Source organism: Haliotis cracherodii, unplaced genomic scaffold (assembly GCF_022045235.1).
Source record: "Haliotis cracherodii isolate W230 unplaced genomic scaffold, xgHalCrac1.p SCAF_2, whole genome shotgun sequence".
NCBI classification, from domain to species: Eukaryota; Metazoa; Mollusca; class Gastropoda; order Lepetellida; family Haliotidae; genus Haliotis; species Haliotis cracherodii.
The window spans coordinates 71,286,817-71,313,909 of NW_027266275.1; the positions used below are offsets into that span (position 1 = coordinate 71,286,817).

Sequence of the window (27,093 nt, forward strand, 5' to 3'; positions counted from 1 at the left end):
ATCCTACTTTCATGACACTGTACAGCTTGATGGACTGTCTGATTCTTCACTACAATACATCCTACTTTCATGACACTGTACAGCTTGATGGACTGTCTGATTCTTCACTACAATACATCCTACTTTCATGACACTGTACAGATTGATGGACTGTCTGATTCTTCACTACAACACATCCTACTTTCATGACACTGTACAGCTTGATGGACTGTCTGGTTCACTACGATACATCCTACTTTAAGACACTATACAGCATTAAGGGCTGTCTTGTTCCTCCCTACAATGCGTCCTACTTTCAAGAATTGTAGTTTTATTGACTGTCCGGTACTTCACTACAGTACATGCTACCTTCCAGACTCTGTACAGCTTCATGGACCGCCTGGTGTTTCACTTCAGTGTTGAGTTCAGCGAGAAAGCCTTCTGGCGTGGCCGCACACGCCCTCACGGCGGCATACCAGGTTGTACGGCTTGTCTCCAACTTGAAGCAGAAGTCTTCTTCTGCATGATAGAAGTAGCCTTCGTGTACGGGGCAGCGCCATGGCAGCTTACTTGGGGCTGTGAACACACAAATATTCAACAAGATAGGACAAATGATCTGCGACCTCATAGATGCATTAGTCAATTGATCAACGATCTCGCGGACACACTGGACAATTGATCTACGACCTCGCTGACACACTGGACAATTGATGTACGACCTCGCGAACACACTTCACAATTGATGTACGACCTCGCGAACACACTGGACAATATTACCTGATCTAAGACATCGCGTACACACAGGACAATTGATCTACGACCTCGCGTACACACTGAACAATTGATCTACGACCTTGCGGACACACTGGACAATTGATGTACGATCTCGCGGAAACACTGGAAATTAATCTACGATCTTGCGGACACACTGTGCAATTGATCTACGACCTCGCGTACACACTTCACAATTGATCTACGACCTTGCGGAAACACTGGACAATTGATCTACGACCTTGCGGACACACTGGACAATTGATCTACGACCTCGCGGAAACACTGGAAATTGATCTACGATCTCGCGTACACACTGTACAATTGATCTACGACCTCGCGTACACACTTTACAATTGATCTACGACCTTGCGGACACTCTGGATAATTGATCTACGACCTCGCGTACACACTGGACAATTGATCTACGACCTCGCTGACACACTGTACACTTGATCTACAAGCTCGCTGACACACTGAACAATTGATCTACGACCTTGCGGACACACTGTACAATTGATCTACGACCTCGCGTACACACTGAACAATTGATCTACGACCTTGCGGACACACTGGACAATTGATCTACAAGCTCGCGTACACACTGGACAATTGATTTACAACCTCGCAGACACACTGTACAATTGATCTACGACCTCGCTGACACACTGGACAATTGATCTACGACCTCGGACACATATAATGGTTGTAATATAATGGGCCTAAAAGCTGCGTAAAACCATACTCACTCGCTCCTGCCTACAGCACACCTACAGTATCAAACAATGCTGAATGAAGTCATGTGTCACCCGTGAGAGAACGACTAGGTCTGCTTGCCTGAACACACTGCAGGTTCTACATTCCATTGTCCAGTCTTCTGGCACACGAGGGAGGTGTGGCCAATTGGCCTGTAGTTGTTGCGGCAACCAACGCGAACTTCTGTTCCCCGGGAGCGAGATGTGTTTGTTGCCTGCAGTCCATTGAGGTTGTACTTGTTGAAAAGACCTGAAGGCAGACGATTGTCTTCCAAAGGAGGACAATCTGGAAGACACACGATTAGTAGTCGAACTTACAGCCCGTGGCAAGTAAATCTGAAACCACAGTGAGTAATAAGTAGGTGAGACAGCCGTGCGTGATATTCAAGCCTACATTGCGTGATAAGATTGTTTGTTTGTTGTTTAACGCCGCACTCAGCAATATTCCAGCTATATGACGGCGGTCTGTAAATAATCCAGTCTGGGCCTGACAATCCAATGATTGACATCATGAGCATCGATCCACGCAATCGGGATCGATGACATGCATCAACCAAGTCAGCGAGCCTGACCACCCGATCCAGTAAGTCGCCTCTTATGACAAGCGTACTCGCCTTTTACGGCAAGCAAGGGTTGCTGAAGACCTATTCTATCCCGGATCTTCACGGGTTGCGTGATAAGTAGGTTAATATACAGTGCATGAAAATATACAGTGCGTGATAATGTTTGTTAATCTAAATTGTGTGACAAGTAAATCTACATTGCGTGATAAGTAGGTGAATCTACAGTGCGTGATAAGTAGCTGAGTCTACAATGTGTGATAAGTAGGTGAATCTACAATGCGTGATACGTAGCTGAATCTACAATGCGTGATAAGTAGCTGAATCTACAATGCGTGATAAGTAGCTGAATCTACAATGCGTGGTAAGTAGGTGAATCTACAATGCGTGGTAAGTAGGTGAATCTACAATGTGTGATAAGTAGGTGAATCTACAATGCGTGATACGTAGCTGAATCTACAATGCGTGATAAGTAGCTGAATCTACAATGCGTGATAAGTAGATGAATCTACAATGCGTGGTAAGTAGGTGAATCTACAATGCGTGATAAGTAGCTGAATCTACAATGCGTGATAAGTAGCTGAATCTACAATGCGTGATAAGTAGCTGAATCTACAATGCGTGGTAAGTAGGTGAATCTACAATGCGTGATAAGTAGGTGAATCTACAATGCGTGGTAAGTAGATGAATCTACAATGCGTGGTAAGTAGGTGAATCTACAATGCGTGATAAGTAGCTGAATCTACAATGCGTGATAAGTAGGTGAATCTACAATGCGTGATAAGTAGGTGAATCTACAATGCGTGATAAGTAGCTGAATCTACAACGCGTGATAAGTAGCTGAATCTACAATGCGTGGTAAGTAGGTGAATCTACAATGCGTGATAAGTAGGTGAATCTACAATGCGTGATAAGTAGCTGAATCTACAATGCGTGATAAGTAGCTGAATCTACAATGCGTGATAAGTAGCTGAATCTACAATGCGTGATAAGTAGCTGAATCTACAATGCGTGATAAGTAGGTGAATCTACAATGCGTGATAAGTAGCTGAATCTACAATGTGTGATACGTAGCTGAATCTACAGTGCGTGATAATTAGCTGAATCTACAATGCGTGATAAGTAGGTGAATCTACAATGCGTGATAAGTAGGTGAATCTACAATGCGTGATACGTAGCTGAATCTACAGTGCGTGATAAGTAGCTGAATCTACAATGTGTGATACGTAGCTGAATCTACAATGCGTGATAAGTAGCTGAATCTACAATGCGTGATAAGTAGGTGAATCTACAGTGCGTGATAAGTAGCTGAATCTACAATGCGTGATAAGTAGGTGAATCTACAATGCGTGATAAGTAGGTGAATCTACAATGTGTGATAAGTAGCTGAATCTACAATGCGTGATAAGTAGGTGAATCTACAGTGCGTGATAAGTAGGTGAATCTACAATGCGTGATAAGTAGGTGAATCTACAATGCGTGATAAGTAGGTGAATCTACAATGCGTGATAAGTAGCTGAATCTACAATGCGTGATAAGTAGCTGAATCTACAATGCGTGATAAGTAGCTGAATCTACAATGCGTGATAAGTAGCTGAATCTACAGTGCGTGATAAGTAGCTGAATCTACAATGCGTGATAAGTAGGTGAATCTACAGTGCGTGATAAGTAGCTGAATCTACAATGCGTGATAAGTAGGTGAATCTACAATGCGTGATAAGTAGGTGAATCTACAGTGCGTGATAAGTAGCTGAATCTACAATGCGTGATAAGTAGCTGAATCTACAATGCGTGATAAGTAGGTGAATCTACAATGCGTGATAATTAGCTGAATCTACAATGCGTGATAAGTAGCTGAATCTACAATGCGTGATAAGTAGGTGAATCTACAATGCGTGGTAAGTAGGTGAATCTACAATGCGTGATAAGTAGCTGAATCTACAATGCGTGATAAGTAGCTGAATCTACAATGCGTGATAAGTAGGTGAATCTACAATGCGTGATAAGTAGCTGAATCTACAATGCGTGATAAGTAGCTGAATCTACAATGCGTGATAAGTAGGTGAATCTACAATGCGTGGTAAGTAGGTGAATCTACAATGCGTGATAAGTAGCTGAATCTACAATGCGTGATAAGTAGGTGAATCTACAATGCGTGGTAAGTAGGTGAATCTACAATGCGTGATAAGTAGCTGAATCTACAATGCGTGATAAGTAGGTGAATCTACAATGCGTGATAAGTAGCTGAATCTACAATGCGTGATAAGTAGCTGAATCTACAATGCGTGATAAGTAGGTGAATCTACAATGCGTGATAAGTAGCTGAATCTACAACGCGTGATAATTAGCTGAATCTACAATGCGTGATAAGTAGCTGAATCTACAATGTGTGGTAAGTAAATCTTCAATGCTTGAGTAGGTGAATGTTCAGTGCCTGATAGGAAGGTGCATCTACAGTGTGTGAGTACATTACCACACTAACATGGCTCTACCAATACTCACGTCACTGAGTACACATAGAGAAACTCTACCAATACTCACGTCACTGAGTACACATTAAGAAACTCTACCAATACTCACGTCACTGAGTACACATTAAGAAACACTACCAATACTCACGTCACTGAGTACACATAAAGAAACACTACCAATGCTCACGTCACTGAGTACACATTAAGAAACACTACAAATACTCACGTCACTGAGTACACATTAAGAAACTCTACCAATACTCTCGTCACTGAGTACACATTAAGAAACACTACAAATACTCACGTCACTGAGTACACATTAAGAAACTCTACCAATACTCACGTCACTGAGTACACATTAAGAAACACTACCAATGCTCTCGTCACTGAGTACACATTAAGAAACACTACCAATGCTCTCGTCACTGAGTACACATTAAGAAACTCTACAAATACTTTCGTCACTGAGTACACATAAAGAAACACTACCAATACTCACGTCACTGAGTACACATAAAGAAACTCTACCAATACTCACGTCACTGAGTACACATTAAGAAACACTACAAATACTCACGTCACTGAGTACACATTAAGAAACTCTACCAATACTCTCGTCACTGAGTACACATTAAGAAACACTACAAATACCCACGTCATTGAGTACACATTAAGAAACACTACCAATACTCACGTCACTGAGTACACATTAAGAAACACTACCAATACTCTCGTCACTGAGTACACATTAAGAAACACTACAAATACTCTCGTCACTGACTACACATTAAGAAACACTACCAATACTCACGTCACTGAGTACACATAAAGAAACACTACCAATGCTCACGTCACTGAGTACACATTAAGAAACACTACAAATACTCACGTCACTGAGTACACATTAAGAAACTCTACCAATACTCTCGTCACTGAGTACACATTAAGAAACACTACAAATACTCACGTCACTGAGTACACATTAAGAAACTCTACCAATACTCACGTCACTGAGTACACATTAAGAAACACTACCAATGCTCTCGTCACTGAGTACACATTAAGAAACACTACAAATACTCAGGTCACTGAGTACACACTAAGAAACTCTACCAATACTCTCGTCACTGAGTACACATTAAGAAACACTACAAATACTCTCGTCACTGAGTACACTTTAAGAAACACTACCAATGCTCTCGTCACTGAGTACACATTAAGAAACACTACCAATGCTCTCGTCACTGAGCACACATTAAGAAACACTACCAATGCTCTCGTCACTGAATACATTAAGAAACTCTACAAATACTTTCGTCACTGAGTACACATTAAGAAACACTACAAATACTCACGTCACTGAGTACACATAAAGAAACACTACCAATACTCACGTCACTGAGTACACATAAAGAAACTCTACCAATACTCACGTCACTGAGTACACATTAAGAAACACTACAAATACTCACGTCACTGAGTACACATAAAGAAACTCTACCAATACTCTCGTCACTGAGTACACATTAAGAAACACTACAAATACCCACGTCATTGAGTACACATTAAGAAACACTACCAATACTCACGTCACTGAGTACACATTAAGAAACACTACAAATACTCACGTCACTGAGTACACATTAAGAAACTCTACCAATACTCTCGTCACTGAGTACACATTAAGAAACACTACAAATACTCACGTCACTGAGTACACATTAAGAAACACTACAAATACTCATGTCACTGAGTACACATTAAGAAACTCTACCAATACTCACGTCACTGAGTACACATTAAGAAACACTACCAATGCTCTCGTCACTGAGTACACATTAAGAAACACTACAAATACTCAGGTCACTGAGTACACACTAAGAAACTCTACCAATACTCTCGTCACTGAGTACACATTAAGAAACACTACAAATACTCTCGTCACTGAGTACACTTTAAGAAACACTACCAATGCTCTCGTCACTGAGTACACATTAAGAAACACTACCAATGCTCTCGTCACTGAGCACACATTAAGAAACACTACCAATGCTCTCGTCACTGAATACATTAAGAAACTCTACAAATACTTTCGTCACTGAGTACACATTAAGAAACACTACAAATACTCACGTCACTGAGTACACATAAAGAAACACTACCAATACTCACGTCACTGAGTACACATAAAGAAACTCTACCAATACTCACGTCACTGAGTACACATTAAGAAACACTACAAATACTCACGTCACTGAGTACACATAAAGAAACTCTACCAATACTCTCGTCACTGAGTACACATTAAGAAACACTACAAATACCCACGTCATTGAGTACACATTAAGAAACACTACCAATACTCACGTCACTGAGTACACATTAAGAAACACTACAAATACTCTCGTTACTGAGTACACATTAAGAAACACTACAAATACTCTCGTCATTGAGTACACATTAAGAAACACTACAAATACTCACGTCACTGAGTACACATTAAGAAACTCTACCAATACTCTCGTCACTGAGTACACATTAAGAAACACTACAAATACTCTCGTCACTGAGTACACTTTAAGAAACACTACAAATACTTTCGTCACTGAGTACACATTAAGAAACACTACCAATGCTCTCGTCACTGAATACACATTAAGAAACACTACAAATACTCACGTCACTGAGTACACATAAAGAAACACTACAAATACTCTCGTCACTGAGTACACATTAAGAAACTCTACCAATACTTTCGTCACTGACCTGTACGGACTTGCTTCCTTCCTTTCACTACCACTTCACAGAGAGCCAGGCCACGCTCGTATTTTGCGACCCGAACGTAACGGCCAACAGCAGAAGGTTTGCAGGTAAGTGTCAGGGTGTGGCCACAGTGAAGAGTCTTCTGTCGAGGGTCACACAGATTCCCTTTGGACCTGGGGTTGCGTGGAATAATATCCTCGCCGTAGACTACCACGTGTATGCCCCGCATCGTCAAACCTTACACCGGAACAGCGAAACAATGTGTGAATGTTATATTTACGCCGCACTCAGTTTGGTGATGATTCCAGCTGACTATACATATTTGTTGACCGAACCACGTCTCATGTCTCACTGAACTTAACCCACTATCATGTCTAAGAAAAATAAATTAACTGACACCGACCATCATGTCAAGACTAGAACAGATTAACTTAGTGATAGTGACTCTGCTTTGTGCAGAGATTTCTATTGGATATGAAAAGGGTTTTGTCGCTGTATTTAAACCGATCATCTTGCCAAGGCTAGAACAGATTAACATACTTCGACCATCATGTCAAGATCACAATAGATTAACTTACAACGATCATTATGTTAAGGCAAGAATAGATTAACCTACTTCGACCATCATGTCAAGATCACAATATCAACTTACAACGATCATTATGTCAAGATCAGAATAAATTTACTTACACCGACCGTCATGCTAAGGCTAGAATAGATTAACCTACTTCGACCATCATGTCAAGATCAGAATAGATTAACTTACAACGATCATTATGTCAAGGCAGAAATAGATTAACCTATCTTTGACCATCATGTCAAAATCAGAATAGATTAACCCACATCGACCATCATGTCAAAATCAGAATAGATTAACCTATCTTTGACCATCATGTCAAGATCACAATAGATTAACCTACTTCGACCATCATGCCAAGATCACAATAGAGTAACTTACAACGTTCCTTATGTCAAGGCAGGAATAGATTAACTTACACCGACCGTCATGCCAGGGCTGGACTATATTTACTTACACCGATTGAGGCTATTAAATATTAACTGACAGCGATCGTGAAACCAGGGCAAGACTAGATTATCTTACATCGAGAATCATGTCTGCTGGTGATGGTGACGGTCTGGACCTGGTAGATGCCCTGCAGGTCGACCTGCCACCAGGGACGTGTGTCGTGCATGTGTGAGATGGAGCAGGTAGTGCCAACGAAGCTGTGGTCAAAGATCCCATCCACCGCCATGGCCGCAGAACTGATGTTGAAGTGCTCGGCAGAGCTCATGGAAGCGGGCTTGTTCCTGGCAAGATTCTCTCTGATGTCTGAAAGTATTTTACGCCAACTACAGCCATTGTGCTGGTATATGTGCATTTCGGCCTGGTGTACTAGATCCGTACATCTATGTGTGTCTGGTAAAATATACATTTATATATATGTTGTACCATAACCTCCTATATTGCTTACAGCAGTATCTGACTAGTAAGTGTGAACAGTATTTGTGATGAGTAAAACGTTATTTGATTGATAAGAGTGACTCGTACAGTTTATGTGACTGATATGTATGATGCGTACATCTTCATGTGACTGATATGTGTGATGCGTACACCTTCATGTGACTGATATGTGTGATGCGTACATCTTCCTGTGACTGATATGTGTGATGCGTACACCTTCATGTGACTGATATGTGTGATGCGTACATCTTTATGTGACTGATATGTGTGATGCGTACTCCTTCATGTGACTGATATGTGTGATGCGTACATCTTCATGTGACTGATATGTGTGATGCGTACATCTTCCTGTGACTGATATGTGTGATGCGTACACCTTCATGTGACTGATATGTGTGATGCATACATCTTCATGTGACTGATATGTGTGATGCGTACATCTTCATGTGACTGACATGTGTGATGCGTACATCTTCATGTGACTGATATGTGTGATGCGTACATCTTCCTGTGACTGATATGTGTGATGCGTACATCTTCCTGTGACTAATATGTGTGATGCATACATCTCATATGACTGATATGTGTGATGCGTACATCTCCTGTGACTGATATGTGTGATGCATACATCTTCATATGACTGATATGTGTGATGCGTACACCTTCATGTGACTGATATGTGTGATGCGTACTCCTTCATGTGACTGATATGTGTGATGCGTACATCTTCATGTGACTGATATGTGTGATGCGTACATCTTCCTGTGACTGATATGTGTGATGCGTACATCTTCATGTGACTGATATGTGTGATGCGTACATCTTCATATGACTGATATGTGTGATGCATACTCCTTCATGTGACTGATATGTGTGATGCGTACATCTTCCTGTGACTGATATGTGTGATGCGTACATCTTCCTGTGACTGATATGTGTGATGCGTACATCTTCATGTGACTGATATGTGTGATGCTTACATCTTCATGTGACTGATATGTGTGATGCGTACACCTTCATGTGACTGATATGTGTGATGCGTACATCTTCCTGTGACTGATATGTGTGATGCATACATCTTCATGTGACTGATATGTGTGATGCGTACACCTTCATGTGACTGATATGTGTGATGCGTACACCTTCATGTGACTGATATATGTGATGCGTACATCTTCATGTGACTGATATGTGTGATGCGAACATCTTCATGTGACTGATATGTGTGATGCGTACATCTTCATGTGATGGCTGTGTGCGCTGATAGAGATACTCACCAAGACAAGCGGGGGGCAGTTTGTTCCACCTTCCAGATCGCAGACACTTCAATTGTTTAGCTCCCGCAACTGCCAAGCCGTCAGTGCATTTGTTAATTGTGACCTCAGAACCTTCCTTCGTGCTGAATGATGACAGAACGTACTTAGCCCCTTGAAGGGACGGACATTCTGAAACCAGTTTATCATACCTCCATGTCAGAATGATGTGATCTGATTGGCTCACGTGATCTTGATAAAATACTATGTTTCCCGCCTGGGAAGGAAATAAATTTCTGAGCGAGAGAATAAATCCCTTATACCCCGACACGAAGACAGGTTGCACGTGGATTTCTGAGCTCCAAAATAAATCCTCTATACCCCTCTCCGAAGACAAAGGCCGCATGCCGAGGTACAAAACAAGTGCATAATATCGAAAATAAAATTTTGTTTCTGTGTGTCATTGTGTTTACTGGAATGCTGCGTTTAATATTTGCGTGGCTGATAGATAAGAGATGTGCTTACGATATGTGTCAGAACGTCTGAAAGAAGTGAAGAGGTTAACTATATATGTGAATGTGACGTACCAACTTCCTGTCGCGTTCCAATCACTACCACCTCGCACAGAACGAGGACAGGGCTGTGTTTCTCTATGACAACCATGTTACCAACCACGCCCTCCTCACACCGGAACTGATCTGTTTGACCACAGCCTTTCACCTCAGCGTTTTTAACGCAGTACTTCAAAGTCTCTGCTGCTGTCATCAGATTTTTGTTGATAACTTTGATATCGAAACGAGCATTGCCTGAAATGTGTATAATTTGCAGATTTAAATAATTATATTGCTTCACAATTTTATGCTAAATTGATACGTTACAGTTATTGATGCCAAGAATTACACGTTTTCTCTCATCGACTCCATGTTTGTTTGTTTGTTTTTAACGCCACACTCAGCAATATGCCAGCTATATGGCGACAGTCTGTAAATGATGGAGGCCGGACCAAACTGTCCAGTGACTGACATCATGAGCATCGATCCACGCAATTTGGATTCAATGATATCAACCAAGTCATGGAGCAAAGTTAGTCAGCTCTATCGCCAGCATGGGTTGCTGAAGATCTATTTGCACGGGGGCAACGCCGTGCGTTTAGCGTCAATATAAAAATCTTAAATGGACGTTTTTGTTTTGTCGACCAAATATTCTAATATTTACTCACAGGTCTCAATGCCGTTTACGACGTAGACTTTATTGACAGTGTGTACAGCTCCAAGGTCAACGCGCCACCATGGTCGCTTGTCGTCTGGGCGGGATCTTGCACAACGCGGAGGTCTCCCGTCTGAAGGGAATTTGGCGTCATTAGCTAGGTGTGCTGCACCTTTTCTGTTGAGAGTAGTTGAGAGAGAGGACGCTTTCCACCTAGCAACATCAGTCCTCATATCTGAAGGGAAATAACCATGTTGTACATACTTCATGTTCTTTATAACAGGGCAAAACAGCAAGAATTGATATGTCCAGACAGGATTGGCATTCTACACTTTCAGGAAGTTCGAGATACGACACATGTTGTAATATTAAGTCTCTCCTTGAACCAGAGTCGTATCTTTCAAATTTAAGATGCAAACACATCCGCAATACCTTTATACGTTTTAGACTTGGTCTGGATGATTTAAAAGTAAATAGTGGAAGATATTTAAATATTGAAACGTCACTAAGAATTTGCCCCGTCTGTAACCTTGGTGCTGAAGACGAATTTCATTTCATGTTTGTTTGCCCTGTATATAACAAAATAAGAATGAAATATCTACCCTTCTGGTCATTTTCATGTATATCTACTAATAACTTTGAATGTCTGCTATGAAGCAAAAAGTATAGCGTTCAACTACAAGTATCTTTATACATTCATCATGCTTTTGTCTTACGTCAGTTATATTTGTTAATATAGCTGTATGTCTATGTCACTCACATGTATATGGGCCAATGGCCTTTAATACAATAAACTATTGAATTGAATTGATATTGTGGCATAATCTCACTGTGCAAACATACAGTCCTTTAAGTGACGAACAAGACGTTTCAAGGCACCATCCTTCTGATCTGGTTCTGTTACGTTAGTATTAAATACATCTAAGTCAGGACCCCATAGATCGAGAATGGTTTTGTCTATGTCTCTTTCAAAGGAAAATTCTGCCAAGGTTGGATATGTACAGTTGTGGCAGCGCTGGCCAGCGGAATGGGTATATGGGTATTTTTATCCTCCAAGTTTTAGTTAACAAATACCTCAGTGTCAAGGGTGGGAAACTTTATGTGCTCTTCGTTGACTTTGCCAAGGCATTTGACTCAGTGCAGAGACATAAACTATGGAACCTTTTAAGATCACATGGCCTCAGCTTTAAGATGAACAAACTATTGGGTAGCATTTACGAGAATATTAAGGTGTGTGTGCGAAACAATAATGAGATTTCAGAAACATTTATTAGTCAGTTAGGAGTAAGACAAGGATGCATCTTAAGCCCATTTCTCTCTACTGTTTTCATAAATGAACTGGCTGTGCAAATAAATACCAACTGTAATTATGGTGTTCAGCTCCATCCAGATATTACACAGATATTTTTACTTTTATTTGCAGATGATATTGCTCTCTTTTTATCAACAATCAAAGGACTGCAGTGTCAAATTAATGAACTTGAAAGTTACTGCAATAAATAGAAGCTAACAGTTAACATGAGTAAAACAAAAGTTTTGGTATTTAAGAATGGAGGTCATTTAGCAAGTAAAGAATATTGGTCCTTCAAAGGACAAAAAAAGAAACTACAGGATTTTATAAATATCTTGGTGTTTACTTCAGTAGAAACTTGTCATGGCATAAACATTTGTATCAAGCTGCTTTACAAGCAAGAAAGGTCTTTGTAAGTATCCATAAGAGTTTGAAAGTTTTAGAAACCATTTCTCATCAATCTTTTTTTAAAATATTTGATATAAAGATACTCCCCATTTTGTTGTATGGGGCAGAAGTCTGGGGTTTACAGAACTTTGATGCCATAGAAAGGATTCATTTATATGTTTGCAAAAAGTATTTAGGTGTTAAAATAAACACTTCCAGCTTGGTGGTGTATGGAGAATGTGGAAGATTCCCTCTCTATGTATATTCAAATATAAAAGTTATTAAATACTGGCTGAGACTTATTGATATGCCCTCATATAGATTGCCAAAAAAGTGTTATAATATGATGATAGTTTATGATAATAATGGGAAAAGAAACTGGGTTACAGGTGTTAGAGAATTACTTTTCAGTTGTGGTTTTGGTGATATTTGGCAAAACCAAAATGTGTATTCCAAACCAATGTTTATACTTTCATTAACCCAGAGATTAAAGGATATTTATTTACAATCTTGGACTGCATCATTGACTCTAACAAACAAATGCTTTTATTACAAAATGTTTAAATCAGAAATAATTATGGAAGATTATTTATCAAAAGTTAATGTTAAAAAATTTCGAACGGCTCTTTCACGTTTTAGATGTTCTTCTCACGACCTTTTGATAGAAACAGGGCGCTATGTAAACATTCCTCGTGAAGAAAGAATCTGTAATCTATGTAGTTTAAACTCAGTAAGTAGAAGATGAATTTCATTTCTTACTTGTATGTCCAGTGTATTTACACCTTAGAGAAAAATACCTGCAAGCTTATTATTACAGGTACACTAATATTATTAAATTTGTTACATTGCTGTCAAACACAAAAAGAAGTATCTTACAAAATGTGTCCATGTTCATATATTATGCCTCTTTATACAGACAGAACCTTATGAAAGAATAATCTTAGCTGCTTGGTATTAGGAAACTATTGTGTATATACATTAAGTACATATTTATAGATATTTGCCATCTGAATAAACTACAAACAAAAGAGTTAGAAATGGTATTAAACTACTAGGCTGTCATATGATATTGTGGGACGTGATATTACAAATGGTTAAGTATAGTTATATGTATATGAAATGATATGATGTGACATGACATGATGTGATATGATATGAAGTGATGTGGTGTGATATGATGCATGAGGGGATATGATGCAATATATTATGTGTATTATAGAAATTGTGTAAATACTGTTTTTTAGTGTACATATTATATGGCTTGCGGTCTTCCAGTGTTGAATAAATATTGATTGATTGATATGAAATAAATTGGCATGGAATGACATGGCATTATATGGTATGATATGATAAGATAAGATGGGACAAGCTATGACATTGCTAATGTGTTGTGTGATATGACATGTTGAAATGTGATACAATATATTTGTGATATATGGTACGATGGTATGTATAGTATGTTATGATAATGTTAAATGAAATAATACTATATAATATGATCTTATAATAATGATACAATATGATATGATGTTATAGAATATGTTGTATGATATAACAAGATGTGATATGGTAATTTTGAAATTATGAAATTACAGGGCATGGTATTGTACTGAATGTGTGAAATTATGTGACTGCGTTGAAATGAGAGGTGGAATGACGTGAGGTGATCTGGTGAGATATGTACATAAATTGTATAAAACTGTATATTCTTCAACTTGTACTATAGGCCTGTGGCCTCTTCAGTATGTGAAATAAAGAAATTCAATGGGTATCATAAATAGGACGTCATCTCCAGTAGTTTTGTTTCTCAATGGACACTTTTCCCGATGTAGGGTGAGTTTTGCAAACGCAGGGTGAGTTTTCCAAGGCAGGGTGAGTTTCTCAGGGTAGGGTGAGTATTTCAATTAAGGGTGAGTTTTCTCAAGCGATGGTGTTAGTTCCACATTTGGGTTTAGACGCACATTTCTGTGGGTACACGCATGAAACGACACAAAATGTGCATTATTCTTGCTTTGTCCGTCTTTGAGCACCATAGGTCAAACAGTCGTGATAATTACACAGCTGAGATAGTGGAATGTCCCAAGGTTAATGCTGTCAATGCGGTACACAATGTATTGCTATTCCGCTGCATGTGTTTAGGTGCTGCACAACTTTCGTGATGCTGCAGTAATCATGAAATTTATGCGCTAAATGCCAATATGGGGGAAAAGGTTACGAATTGTAAGGCGGGTATACTGGAGTCAGCTGTCACTTTCGGTTAAAGATACTCACAGTACCCGTTACAGATATCCTTAGAAATACACATCGACTTTGATCTACCCAGTAATACACATATGGACCTACCAATACACAGATGCATCTACCAATACACAGATGTATCTACCAATACACATATGGACCTACCAATAAACAGATGTACCTATAAATACACAGATGTACCTACCAATACACATATGAACCTACCAATACACACATGTACCTACCAATACACATATGTACCTATCAATACATATGGACCTACCAATACACAGATGCACCTACCAATATACATATGGACCTACCAATACACAGATGTACCTATACATACACATATGTACCTACCAATACACATATGGACCTACCAATACCTAAATGTATCTACCAATACACATATGTACCTATCAATACACATATGGACGTATCAATACACAGATGTATCTACCAATACACAGATGTACCTACCAATACACATATGGACCTACCAATACACAGATGTACCTACCAATACACATATGGACCTACCAATACACAGATGTACCTACCAATAAACATATGGACCTACCAATACACAAATGTACCTACCAATACACATATGGACCTACCAATTCACAATGTACCTACCAATACACAAATGTACCTACCAATACACATATGGACCTACCGATACACAGATGCATCTACCAATACACAGATGTATCTACCAATACATATATGGACCTACCAATACACAGATGTACCTATAAATACACAGATGTACCTACCAATACACATATGGACCTACCAATACATAAATGTACCTACCAATACACATATGGACCTATCAATACACAGATGTATCTACCAATACATATATGGACCTACCAATACACAGATGTACCTATAAATTGACAGATGTACCTACCAATACACATATGGACCTACCAATACATAAATGTACCTACCAATACACATATGGACCTACCTAAACACAGATGTACCTACCAATACACATATGGACCTACCAATAAACAAATGTACCTACCAATACACAGATGTACCTACCAATACACATATGTACCTACCAATACAGATGGGCAATTGTTTATCCCACTGTCCGGACTTGAGGCACTTGAGTAAGTTGCTTCCTATGAGGGATGTCCTCCCTGGACACCTGATTGTGACGGCGTCCCCGGGACGTCTCCTTTGGCTGCTCAGCTGCACAGCGGGGACGTCCCCCGACACCCCAGACGGCGAAATGAGGGGAGGACACTCTATATAAACAAAATAAACCGTTTGGTCTTTACACTTTGTATACACAACGGAGGGCATGATTATACAGGTTTCAAGAATATTCTGGTACCAATATTTGTTGGACAAAACATTCTCTCAGTGAGTGCGTGAGTGAGTGAGTGCTTGGTTGGGTGAGTGAATGAGAACCCGAATATAAAGCATCCATCTCATTCGTGTTTTCTGACAATGTCTGATAGTATGCCTCGTACCTTTGGCAATGAATGTCTTCCCTTGGATGACGACCTCGCATAGAGTGAGAGTTGGAGAAGGTTTCTCGATGAAAACACGGCGGCCGATGGTGTGGAGCGGACAGGTGAAGGAGCGCATCTCGCCACAGGCGAACTCGGGCGTGTTCGTGGCGCAGATCACAGGGGGCAAATCTCCACCAGCCTCAACCGCAATGGTGATGTTAGAGAGGTGGTGACCTGTTGAACAAGACAGCAATATTCTTATTGATAAACAGTCACATTTCCGAGGATGTTAGTCTTGCCTACACATCACTAGAATTGTAGAAGCGAATCGAGGTTTTACAAAGGGAGGATGGTGACATATATAATAATTCTTGAAATGTTAATTTTGATGTTCAATGTGTTGGTGGGGTGTGCAGCATATGCACCTGTATACCACGTACATACTCGGCTAATACTCCCTGTATATTTGTTTTAGAGGGACTTTGAGTCCATTTCATATTTCCTATGCTGAGTATATCGGACAATCGGCCTCAGTACTGATATAGGCATAGAGTGACACAGAGTGACATAGAATGACGTAGAGCGACACAGAGAGGCATAGAATGACATAGTGCAGCATAGAGCGCCAGAGTGACATAGAGTAGCACAGTTACATAGAGTTCCGAAGTGACATATCGTGACATATCGTGACATAGAGCGACATAGCGTGACATGGAGTGGCATAAAGTGACATAAAGTGACACAAAGTGACATAGAGTGGCATAGATTCATATAGAGTACCAGAGTTACATAGAGCGGTACAGAATGCCAGAGTTGCATATAGTGACATAGTGTGACAAAGAGTGACATAGAGAGCCAGAATGACATAGAGCGGCATAGAGTGACATAGAGTGACATAGAATGCCATAGTTGCATATAGTGACATAGAGTGACATAAAGTAACATAGAGTGCCAGTGTGACACAGAATGCCAGAGTTGCATATAGAGAAATAGTGTGACATAGAGTGACATAGAGAGCCAGAATGACACAGAGCGGCAGAGAGTGACATCTAGCGGCATAACGTTACATAAAGTGACATAGAGCGGCATAAAGTGACATAGAGTGACATAGGGTAAATAGATTGATATAGAGTATCAGAGTGACATAGAGTTGCATAGAGTGACAACAAGCGATATAGAGCGGCACAGAATGACATAGAAAGTCATAGAGTAACACAGAGAGGCATAGAATGACATAGTGCAGGATAGAGCGCCAGAGTAACATAGAGTAGCACAGTTACATAGAGAGCCAGAGTTCCGAAGTGACATAGAGGGACATAGAGCGACATAAAGTAACATAGAGCGGCATAGAATGACAAAGTGACGAAGAGCGGCATAGAATGGCATAGAGTGACATAGAGCGACATAGAGTGACATGGAGTGGCATAAAGTGACATAAAGTGACACAGAGTGACATAGATTCATATAGAGTACCAGAGTTACATAGAGCGGTACAGAATGCCAGAGTTGCATATAGTGACATAGTGTGACAAAGAGTGACATAGAGAGCCAGAATGACATAGAGCGGCATAGAGTAACATAGAGTGCCAGAGTGACACAGAATGCTAGAGTTGCATATAGTGACATAGTGTGACATAGAGTGACATAGAGAGCCAGAATGACATAGAGCGGCATAGAGTGACATAGAGTGACATGGAATGCCATAGTTGCATATAGTGACATAGAGTGACATAGAGTAACATAGAGAGCCAGAGTGACACAGAATGCCAGAGTTGCATATAGTGACATAGTGTGACATAGAGTGACATAGAGAGCCAGAATGACATAGAGCGGCAGAGAGTGACATAGAATGCCAGAGTTGCATATAGTGACATGGTGTGACATAGAGCGACATAAAGTGACATAGAGCGGCATAGAATGACATAGAGTGACATAAAGTGACATAAAGTGACACAAAGTGACACAAAGTGACATAGAGTGACAAAGAGTGACATAAAGTGACATAGAGTGACATAGATTGATATAGAGTACCTGAGTTACATAGAGTGGCATAGAGTGACATAGAGTGCCAGAGTGACACAGAATGCCAGAGTTGCATATAGTGACATAGTGTGACATAGAGTGACATAGATTGATATAGAGTACCTGAGTTACATAGAGTAACATAGAGAGCCAGAGTGACACAGAATGCCAGAGTTGCATATAGTGACATAGTGTGACATAGAGTGACATAGAGTGACACAGAGAGCCAGAATGATATAGAGCGGCAGAGAGTGACATAGAATGCCAGAGTTGCATATAGTGACATGGTGTGACATAGAGCGACATAAAGTGACATAGAGCGGCATAGAATGACATAAAGTGACAAAGAGCGGCATAGAGTGACATAAAGTGACATAGAGTGACATAGAGTGACATAGATTGATATAGAGTACATGAGTTACATAGAGTGACATAGAGTGCCAGAGTGACATAGAATGACATAGAGTGACATAGAGTGACATAGAGAGCCAGAATGACATAGAGCGGCAGAGAGTGACATAGAATGCCAGAGTTGCATATAGTGACATGGTGTGACATAGAGCGACATAAAGTGACATAGAGCGGCATAGAATGACATAGAGTGACATAAAGTGACACAAAGTGACACAAAGTGACATAGAGTGACAAAGAGTGACATAAAGTGACATAGAGTGACATAGATTGATATAGAGTACCTGAGTTACATAGAGTGGCATAGAGTGACATAGAGTGCCAGAGTGACACAGAATGCCAGAGTTGCATATGGTGACATAGAGTGACATAGAGAGCCAGAATGACATAGAGAGCCAGAATGACATAGAGCGGCATAGAGTGACATAGAATGCCAGAGTTGCATATCGTGACATAGAGGGACATAGAGCGACATAGAGTGACATGGAGTGGCATAAAGTGACATAAAGTGACACAGAGTGACATAGAGTGACATAGATTCATATAGAGTACCAGAGTTACATAGAGCGGTACAGAATGCCAGAGTTGCATATAGTGACATGGCGTGACATAGAGTGACATAGAGAGCCAGAATGACATAGAGCGGCATAGAGTGACATAGAGTGACACAGAATGCCATAGTTGCATATAGTGACATAGAATGACATAGCGTGACATAGAGTGACAGAGTGACTTAGAATGCCAGTGTTGCATATAGTGACATGGCGTGACATAGAGTGACAAAGAGTGCCAGAGTGACATAGAGTGACATAGAGCGACATGGATTAAGTAGGAAAAGTCAAGTCAATCCTTACAGCAACAGTCTCGTCTGTTGACGACGATGACATCATTGATGCTGAAGTGACCGCCAAGGTCAACCGTCCACCGCGGTCTCATTTCCAATGGTTTGGTGGTCGAGCAGGAATACTGTCCAACATCTCCGTCCACAGCGTTGGCGGCCAGACCAGGTTCCAGAGTGGAACTTTGTGTTGCATTCTTCCTGTATGCCAGGTTTTTTTTGTTTTCTGTTGAAACGAAATCGGCATCTTTGTTGGGTAACGTCGGCAAACAACTAATTGTTGAATGAACACATCAGTTGTGTAGACACCACACCTGTACATGGGCTCAGGTCATGGGTTTATAACGTCATGGTATATGTCTTATATCACGTCACAGGTCTGAATAAACTGTCGGTCACGATATATAGTATATCGAGCCATGGTATATGGTATCTACCAGTTCCTAGACACAATGTGGACCTATATACTGCAAGTGTTTATCTACCACATAGACACAATGTAGAACAATGTACTGTCTACTCACCAATACAGATAGGTGCAGTATTGTCCCACTGAAGGTTGGGTAGACATTTCAAGCCCTTGGTGCCCAGCAGCGTCTGACCAGCCCTACAGCCTGTGACCCTCACATCCGTCCCGACACTGCGCTTGTTTGTGGAAAAAGTCGGTAAGAAGTTCTCGGAAGGGAAATTTTTGTTCCTCAAGACAGGACACTCTGTATAACAAATACAAGGAAGAGACGCTAATCCCCGCATGGTTCCATTGTGCGTTATACGAGGGCTGGTCATGAAGTTCTAAGCCTAACTTTCAACAATGTTCCACAACAAAGTGAATTAGTCAATGTATTTCTTTGTTCATGCAAGACTCTAGTGTAATTGGTCTATTGAGGCCGTTTGTATATTAGTGACAGCCAGTTGAACGTGATAGGGGTCCAAATGAACACAGACGTGGAACAGAACAAGCAGTCATCCAGTTGTTTACTTTAGAGAATAGTACTAACGAAGAAACTCATGACCGCATGTCACAAGTGTATGGGGATAAGTACCCTAGCTTGTCCACAGTGAAACGTTGGCCAGCTATGTTAAAGGCTAGGAGAACAAGCCTTGGTGATGACATATCTCTCTCCACCAGACTCAATAAAGAAACTGATTCAAATACCGCCATATCCATCACACTAGCATACATTCACGAAATATGGCCAAATTGGTGTCACATTTACACAGACGGGTCCTTTGACCCGGACTCAAAATCGACCAGCTAAGACACTGGTGTAGATGCGTAACAAGTACCGACCAGCTAAGACACTGGTGTAAATGCTTAACAAGTACCGATCAGCTAAGATACTGGTGTAACAAGTACCGACCAGCTAAGACACTGGTGTACATGCTGGACAAGTACCGACAAGCTAAGACACTGGTGTAAATGCTTAACAAGTACCGATCAGCTAAGATACTGGTGTAACAAGTACCGATCAGCTAAGATACTGGTGTAACAAGTACCGACCAGCTAAGACACTGGTGTAAATGCTTAACAAGTACCGATCAGCTAAGACACTGGTGTAAATGCTTAACAAGTACCGATTAGCTAAGATACTGGAGTAACAAGTACCGATCAGCTAAGCCACTGGTGTAAATGCTTAACAAGTACCGATCAGCTAAGACACTGGTGTAAATGCTTAACAAGTACCGATCAGCTAAGAGTCTGGTGTAAATGCTTAACAAGTACCGATCAGCTAAGACCTGGTGTAAATGCTGGACAAATACCGACCAGCTAAGACACTGGTGTAAATGCTTAACAAGTACCGATCAGCTAAGACACTGGTGTAAATGCTGGACAAATACCGACCAGCTAAGACACTGGTGTAAGTGCTGGACAAGTACCGATATCGCAATGTGCAAGCAAACCATTTGGCAAATTAATTATGACGTTTTGTCACTGGTATCTCAATTACTTCTTTTTGAAAAACAAAATCCATGATAAGCGCAAGGCACTCATGTTCTATCTGATAACAAGTTAGATTCCTTTACCATATATGTACATATGCTACAAACTGTGAAGTGAATACACCACAACCGGGGTATTTTTGAAAATTGAAATATATTCCCGAAAATATAGAAATAATAATTTTATCTAAGGATTTATAAAGAAAATTATTCACTGGACATGTCCTGAACACTATATGTCGTGCTTGCTTGAAGCGGTGGACGAACAATAACCTGTCTCTAACACACACACACACACACACACACACACACACACACACTGGGATGTAAAATAGAGAATCTCACCCAAGTGTCTTTTGATATCAAATATATCAACGAGTGCTGATGTATTTGATATCAAAACACACGAGGGTGAGTTTATATTTATTATCCAACATCATTCTTCCAGCTTTTTCAGTTTGTAGACAGTAATAAGCAGTGTCTTAGGTGTAAAAGTGAGTGAGTGAGTACGGTTTCACGCCGCTTTTAGCAATATTCCAGCAATATCACATTGTACCCATGTCGGGAATCAAACCCGGGTCTTCGGCGTAACGAGCGAACACTTTAACCACTAGGTTACCCGACCGCCCCCTTAAGTGTAAAAGGTACTGTTAACAGCCTCAGTAGCAGAGCCATGTCATAATGGTGTGCAAAGCATTGTGATGCAGTTTCATTGCAGCGAACTTGATCTCACCCAAGCGATATCTCCTGTGGGAGCCAGTTTGGGATGATAAATAATCTGTGGTACCACCAGCTGGTGTCCGTTGTGATATCAGTAGCATCGTCACTGGTCACGGGGTTGTGCACACGACGTTCCTCAAGCACCCGGCGTAGTACCACGGTTTAGTAGTACCCAACGTGGCTGCTGTAGTCGCGGAATTACATGAGGCCAGGTATAAGTCAAATGAGCCAACTCAGAGAATGACCTTTGTTCAAACCCAACCGTTGAGTGACAGTGTAACAATAGGTGGAGTAGATGGTCCTGTATTGGTGTGAACCCTCGCTGGTTGGAACAACGCTCTGACTGCAAGTTGACTAGGAGGAACTTCGTGTGTACAAACCCGTACCATAGTGACCCGGATGTTTGAGCGTGACGCGCACCTGTTCCTGTCACCGACTCGCCGTAGATCTCCACCTCACACAGCGTCATTCCAGGCATCGGCTGCTTGATCCAGACATACCGACCCCAGACATTGACAGCACATCTCAACACTCGCTTCTCGCCGCAAGAGAAGGGACGAGGTGCGACGTCACAGTTTCTGACTGGGTCGTCCCCCTCAGCCTCATCTTCGACTGTGATGTCTCTGTCTTTGCTACAGACATCTATGGTCACGCTATTGAGCGCCCCACCTGAGAGGTGATAAACAAAATAGGCTTTATTCAGGACTGGTCGCAATGACCGTCAAGCCGTCAGCAGTCTCATTAGAGATAAGCTGATGACTCGGTTAGTTGTTGGTTTATTTTCTACCCAAAGGACCGGTACTGTTTGCTTTAGAAGAACATAAATATCAGTAATAATATGGGTATGTGTAGATTCACATAGCGCTGTGGTATGTTCCAAGCCAAAAATAACATCATTTTTTTTTTAATAGATAAAATATTTAGAATTAACAGCATTCAGTTTACAATTACTTCTGAAGAGATAAGCTTAAAGTTTACAAGAGATGAGCGTACAAGATACGAGCGTACAGTTATATGGGATGAGGGTACAGTAACGAGAGATCAGTGTACAATTAACAAGGGATGAGCGTACAAGATACGAGTGTACAGTTACAAAAAGAGATCAGCGTACAGTTTACAAGTGATGAGTTTAAAGTTTGCAAGAGGTGAGCGTAAAATATACGAGGGTGCAATTAACAAGAGATGAGCGTACAGTTTACAAGAGATGAGCGTACAGTTTACATGATAGCGTACAGTTTACAAGTGATGAGCGTACAGTTTACATGATATCAGCGTACAGTTTACAAGAGATCAGCATACAGTTCAAAAGAGATCAGCGTAAAAAATACGAGGGTAAGTTAACAAGAGATGAGGGTACAGTTTACAAGAGATGAGCGTACAGTTTACATGATATCAGCGTACAGTTTATAAGAGATGAGCGTTACAGTTTACAAGTGATGAGCGTATAGTTTACAAGAGATGAGCATACAGTTTACAAGAGATGAGCGTACAGTTTACAAGTGATGAGCGTATAGTTTTCAAGAGATGAGCGAACTGTTTACATGATATCAGCGTACAGTTTAGAAGAGATGAGCGTACAGTTTACAAGAGATTAGCATACAGTTCATAAGAGATGAGCGTAAAATATACGAGGGTACAGTTGACAAGTGATGAGCGGACAGTTTACAAGAGATGAGCGTACAGTTAACAAGAGATGAGCGTACAGTTTACAAGAGATGAGCGTACAGTTTACAAGAGATGAGCGTACAGTTTACATGATATCAGCGTACAGTTTACAAGAGAAGATGAATGGATGGTAAGTGGGGACAACGTATAGGGGACGGAGGCGCTCACAGCAGCAGTCCTTTCTGTTGAGGATGACGACGGAGGTAATTGTGTAGATCCCCTGTAAGTCGACACGCCACCAGGAGCTGCTCTGTTTGGGATCTGTGTGACTACACTCCGTTCCATTTGTGCCGTACTTGCCGTCATTAGCCAGACCTGCAACCCCGCCCGACACCGTACTGCTCTGTGTGGAGGGCTTGCCTAGGGCCAGATTACCTGCAGGCAGATTGCATCGCCTTCAAAACTCGCCACTGATACAGGACATAAGCATCATCAGAAGTAGGAGATAATGAGATAATGTGATTTATGACTTTGAATTTGAGTTTGCCTACCTGTGGACACGTTTAGTCGGACAGTGTCATTAGAAACAGATTTCGATTCATCCGTCTGGTTGGAATGGTTGGATCTCGAGTTATTTTGTTGGAGTTGTACGGAGCTATTCATCCTCTGTCTATTGTAGTCGGTGGTTACATTCCCCGAGGTATGGTTCAGTGTTGTCGGAGACGGAGGAACCCCAGCTACGGTTGTCCCGTTCACCGAGGTTTGGTTCAGTGTTGTCGGAGACGGAGGGACCCCAGCTACGGTTGTCAGGTTCCCCGAGGTATGGTTCAGTGTTTTCGGAGACGGAGGAACCCCAGCTACGGTTGTCAGGTTCCCCGAGGTATGGTTCAGTGTTGTCGGAGACGGAGGAACCCCAGCTACGGTTGTCTCGTTCCCCGAGGTCTGGTTCAGTGTTGTCGGTGACGGAGGGACCCCAGCTACGGTTGTCTCGTTCCCCGAGGTCTGGTTCAGTGTTGTCGTTGACGGAGGGACCCCAGCTACGGTTGTCTCGTTCCCCGAGGTTTGGTTCAGTGTTGTCGGTGACGGAGGGACCCCAGCTACGGTTGTCTCGTTCCCCGAGGTTTGGTTCAGTGTTGTCGGAGACGGAGGGACCCCAGCTACGGTTGTCTCGTTCCCCGAGGTTTGGTTCAGTGTTGTCGGTGACGGAGGGACCCCAGCTACGGTTGTCTCGTTCCCCCAGGTATGGTTCAGTGTTGTCGGAGACGGAGGGACCCCAGCTACGGTTGTCACGTTCCCCGAGGTTTGGTTCAGTGTTGTCGGTGACGGAGGGACCCCAGCTACGGTTGTGGCGTTCCCCGAGGTTTGGTTCAGTGTTGTCGGAGACGGAGGGACCCCAGCTACGGTTGTCCCGGTCCCTGACGGGGTCACGGTAGATGGCCACGTACCTGCCGTGCTACCTGCAGAACACACCGTGTCACATAGTGGGGGTTGTCTGAACATATACACTCTGTCAACAAAGGTGGTGTTATTTTAATATGATTTTTTAATTTGAAGTTTACACGATATACGGCTTTTCAATTGGACAAGAAGTCGGGTCACCCGACCGAGAAAATGACGTTCATAAGTGTCTGAACAACACAATTTGACGTTTATACGTTTTTCACGAGACCGTTATCTTGAAATGACGTAAACGCTGCCGGACTACTTCCACATTCCTGGGGAAACCCCTGGGAATTCCCTAGCATGAATACGTACAGAAGCGTTCTTTCTGATAATTTAGACCCTTTAATTTTGAACTAAGCGTTTTAGTATACACTTCAGACTGCAGACTGCACGACCGTTCACAAATATCCTCGCTGCGACCCATCCTAGTGAACAAAACGATCCGTGTCTAGGCTGACAGTGACAGTCTACAGCGATCTATGAGTTTAACTTAGGGTGTGTTTGACTCACCTTTAATCACCTTTTAATGATCGGTCAATTGATCAATGATAACTAAAACATGTAACTGCCATAGGTTCATTAGCAACTCCCGAAATCCCGTGTCGGCCATTTTGACGTCTTGTGCTTGATGTAAATGTATTACGACGCGCTGTCTAGTGACTGACTTACTGATTTAGTTCTTAACAGACCTTTCTCACCTATGCGTAAGATGTTTCTGAAAAGCAAGTTGAGCATCCATACGCTCATATCACCTCTCTTTTTCAGGAACTATCTTATTCCGCGATAAAGCAGGTTGTTGTTTGGCTGTCAGCGTAACATGAAGTCACACGTATTAAAGAAAATTGTGTATAGATCTTGGCCTACATCCTTTGAGGTAAGAAATTGTGATTTGTGCGCAAGCTCCGGCGTTCATACAGTTTGGCCCTCACTCTATGAAGGTTCATACTCCAATGAACTCACACAAAGTGAAAGTACATTTCTTGAATATACACCGTGTCACAGAGGTAGTGTTAACTTAATACATACACCGTGTCACAGAGGTAGTGTTAACTTAATACATACACCGTGTCACAGAGGTAATGTTAACTTAATACATACACCGTGTCACAGAGGTAGTGTTAACTTAATACATACACCGTGTCACAGAGGTAGTGTTAACTTAATACATACACCGTGTCACAGAGGCAGTGTTAACTTAATACATACACCGTGTCACAGAGGCAGTGTTACCTTAATACATACACCGTGTCACAGAGGTAGTGTTAACTTAATACATACACCGTGTCACAGAGGTAGTGTTAACTTAATACATACACCGTGTCACAGAGGTAGTGTTAACTTAATACATACACCGTGTCACAGAGGTAGTGTTAACTTAATACATACACCGTTGTGAGTATGTCATCTCACGGCAAACGGTAATGTTTGAGAATGTCCTCTCACGGTAAACGGTAATGTTTGAGAATGTCCTCTCACGGTAAACGGTAATGTTTGAG

The 27,093-nt window shown here is 41.4% G+C and overlaps 1 protein-coding gene and 1 pseudogene across 1 annotated transcript in view; one reads left to right on the plus strand and one right to left on the minus strand.

Moving 5' to 3' along the window:
* Positions 1 to 1,573: 1,573 nt before the first annotated feature.
* LOC139469647 (uncharacterized) overlaps positions 1,574 to 27,093 on the minus strand; it is a 35,277-nt gene continuing 9,757 nt past the window's right edge. Inside the window, exons 9-22 of the mRNA XM_071251875.1 lie at positions 25,023 to 25,611; positions 24,706 to 24,902; positions 24,383 to 24,589; positions 22,970 to 23,218; positions 20,413 to 20,601; positions 19,905 to 20,114; positions 16,636 to 16,851; positions 16,219 to 16,407; positions 11,234 to 11,455; positions 10,602 to 10,820; positions 10,039 to 10,206; positions 8,402 to 8,629; positions 7,303 to 7,536; positions 1,574 to 1,791 (exon numbers count right to left, since the gene is read on the minus strand). Coding sequence (XP_071107976.1) covers positions 1,574 to 1,791; positions 7,303 to 7,536; positions 8,402 to 8,629; positions 10,039 to 10,206; positions 10,602 to 10,820; positions 11,234 to 11,455; positions 16,219 to 16,407; positions 16,636 to 16,851; positions 19,905 to 20,114; positions 20,413 to 20,601; positions 22,970 to 23,218; positions 24,383 to 24,589; positions 24,706 to 24,902; positions 25,023 to 25,611 — 3,335 coding nt within the window. The remainder of the gene's footprint in view (positions 1,792 to 7,302; positions 7,537 to 8,401; positions 8,630 to 10,038; positions 10,207 to 10,601; positions 10,821 to 11,233; positions 11,456 to 16,218; positions 16,408 to 16,635; positions 16,852 to 19,904; positions 20,115 to 20,412; positions 20,602 to 22,969; positions 23,219 to 24,382; positions 24,590 to 24,705; positions 24,903 to 25,022; positions 25,612 to 27,093) is intronic.
* On the plus strand, positions 12,281 to 13,836 carry LOC139469784 (uncharacterized; annotated as a pseudogene).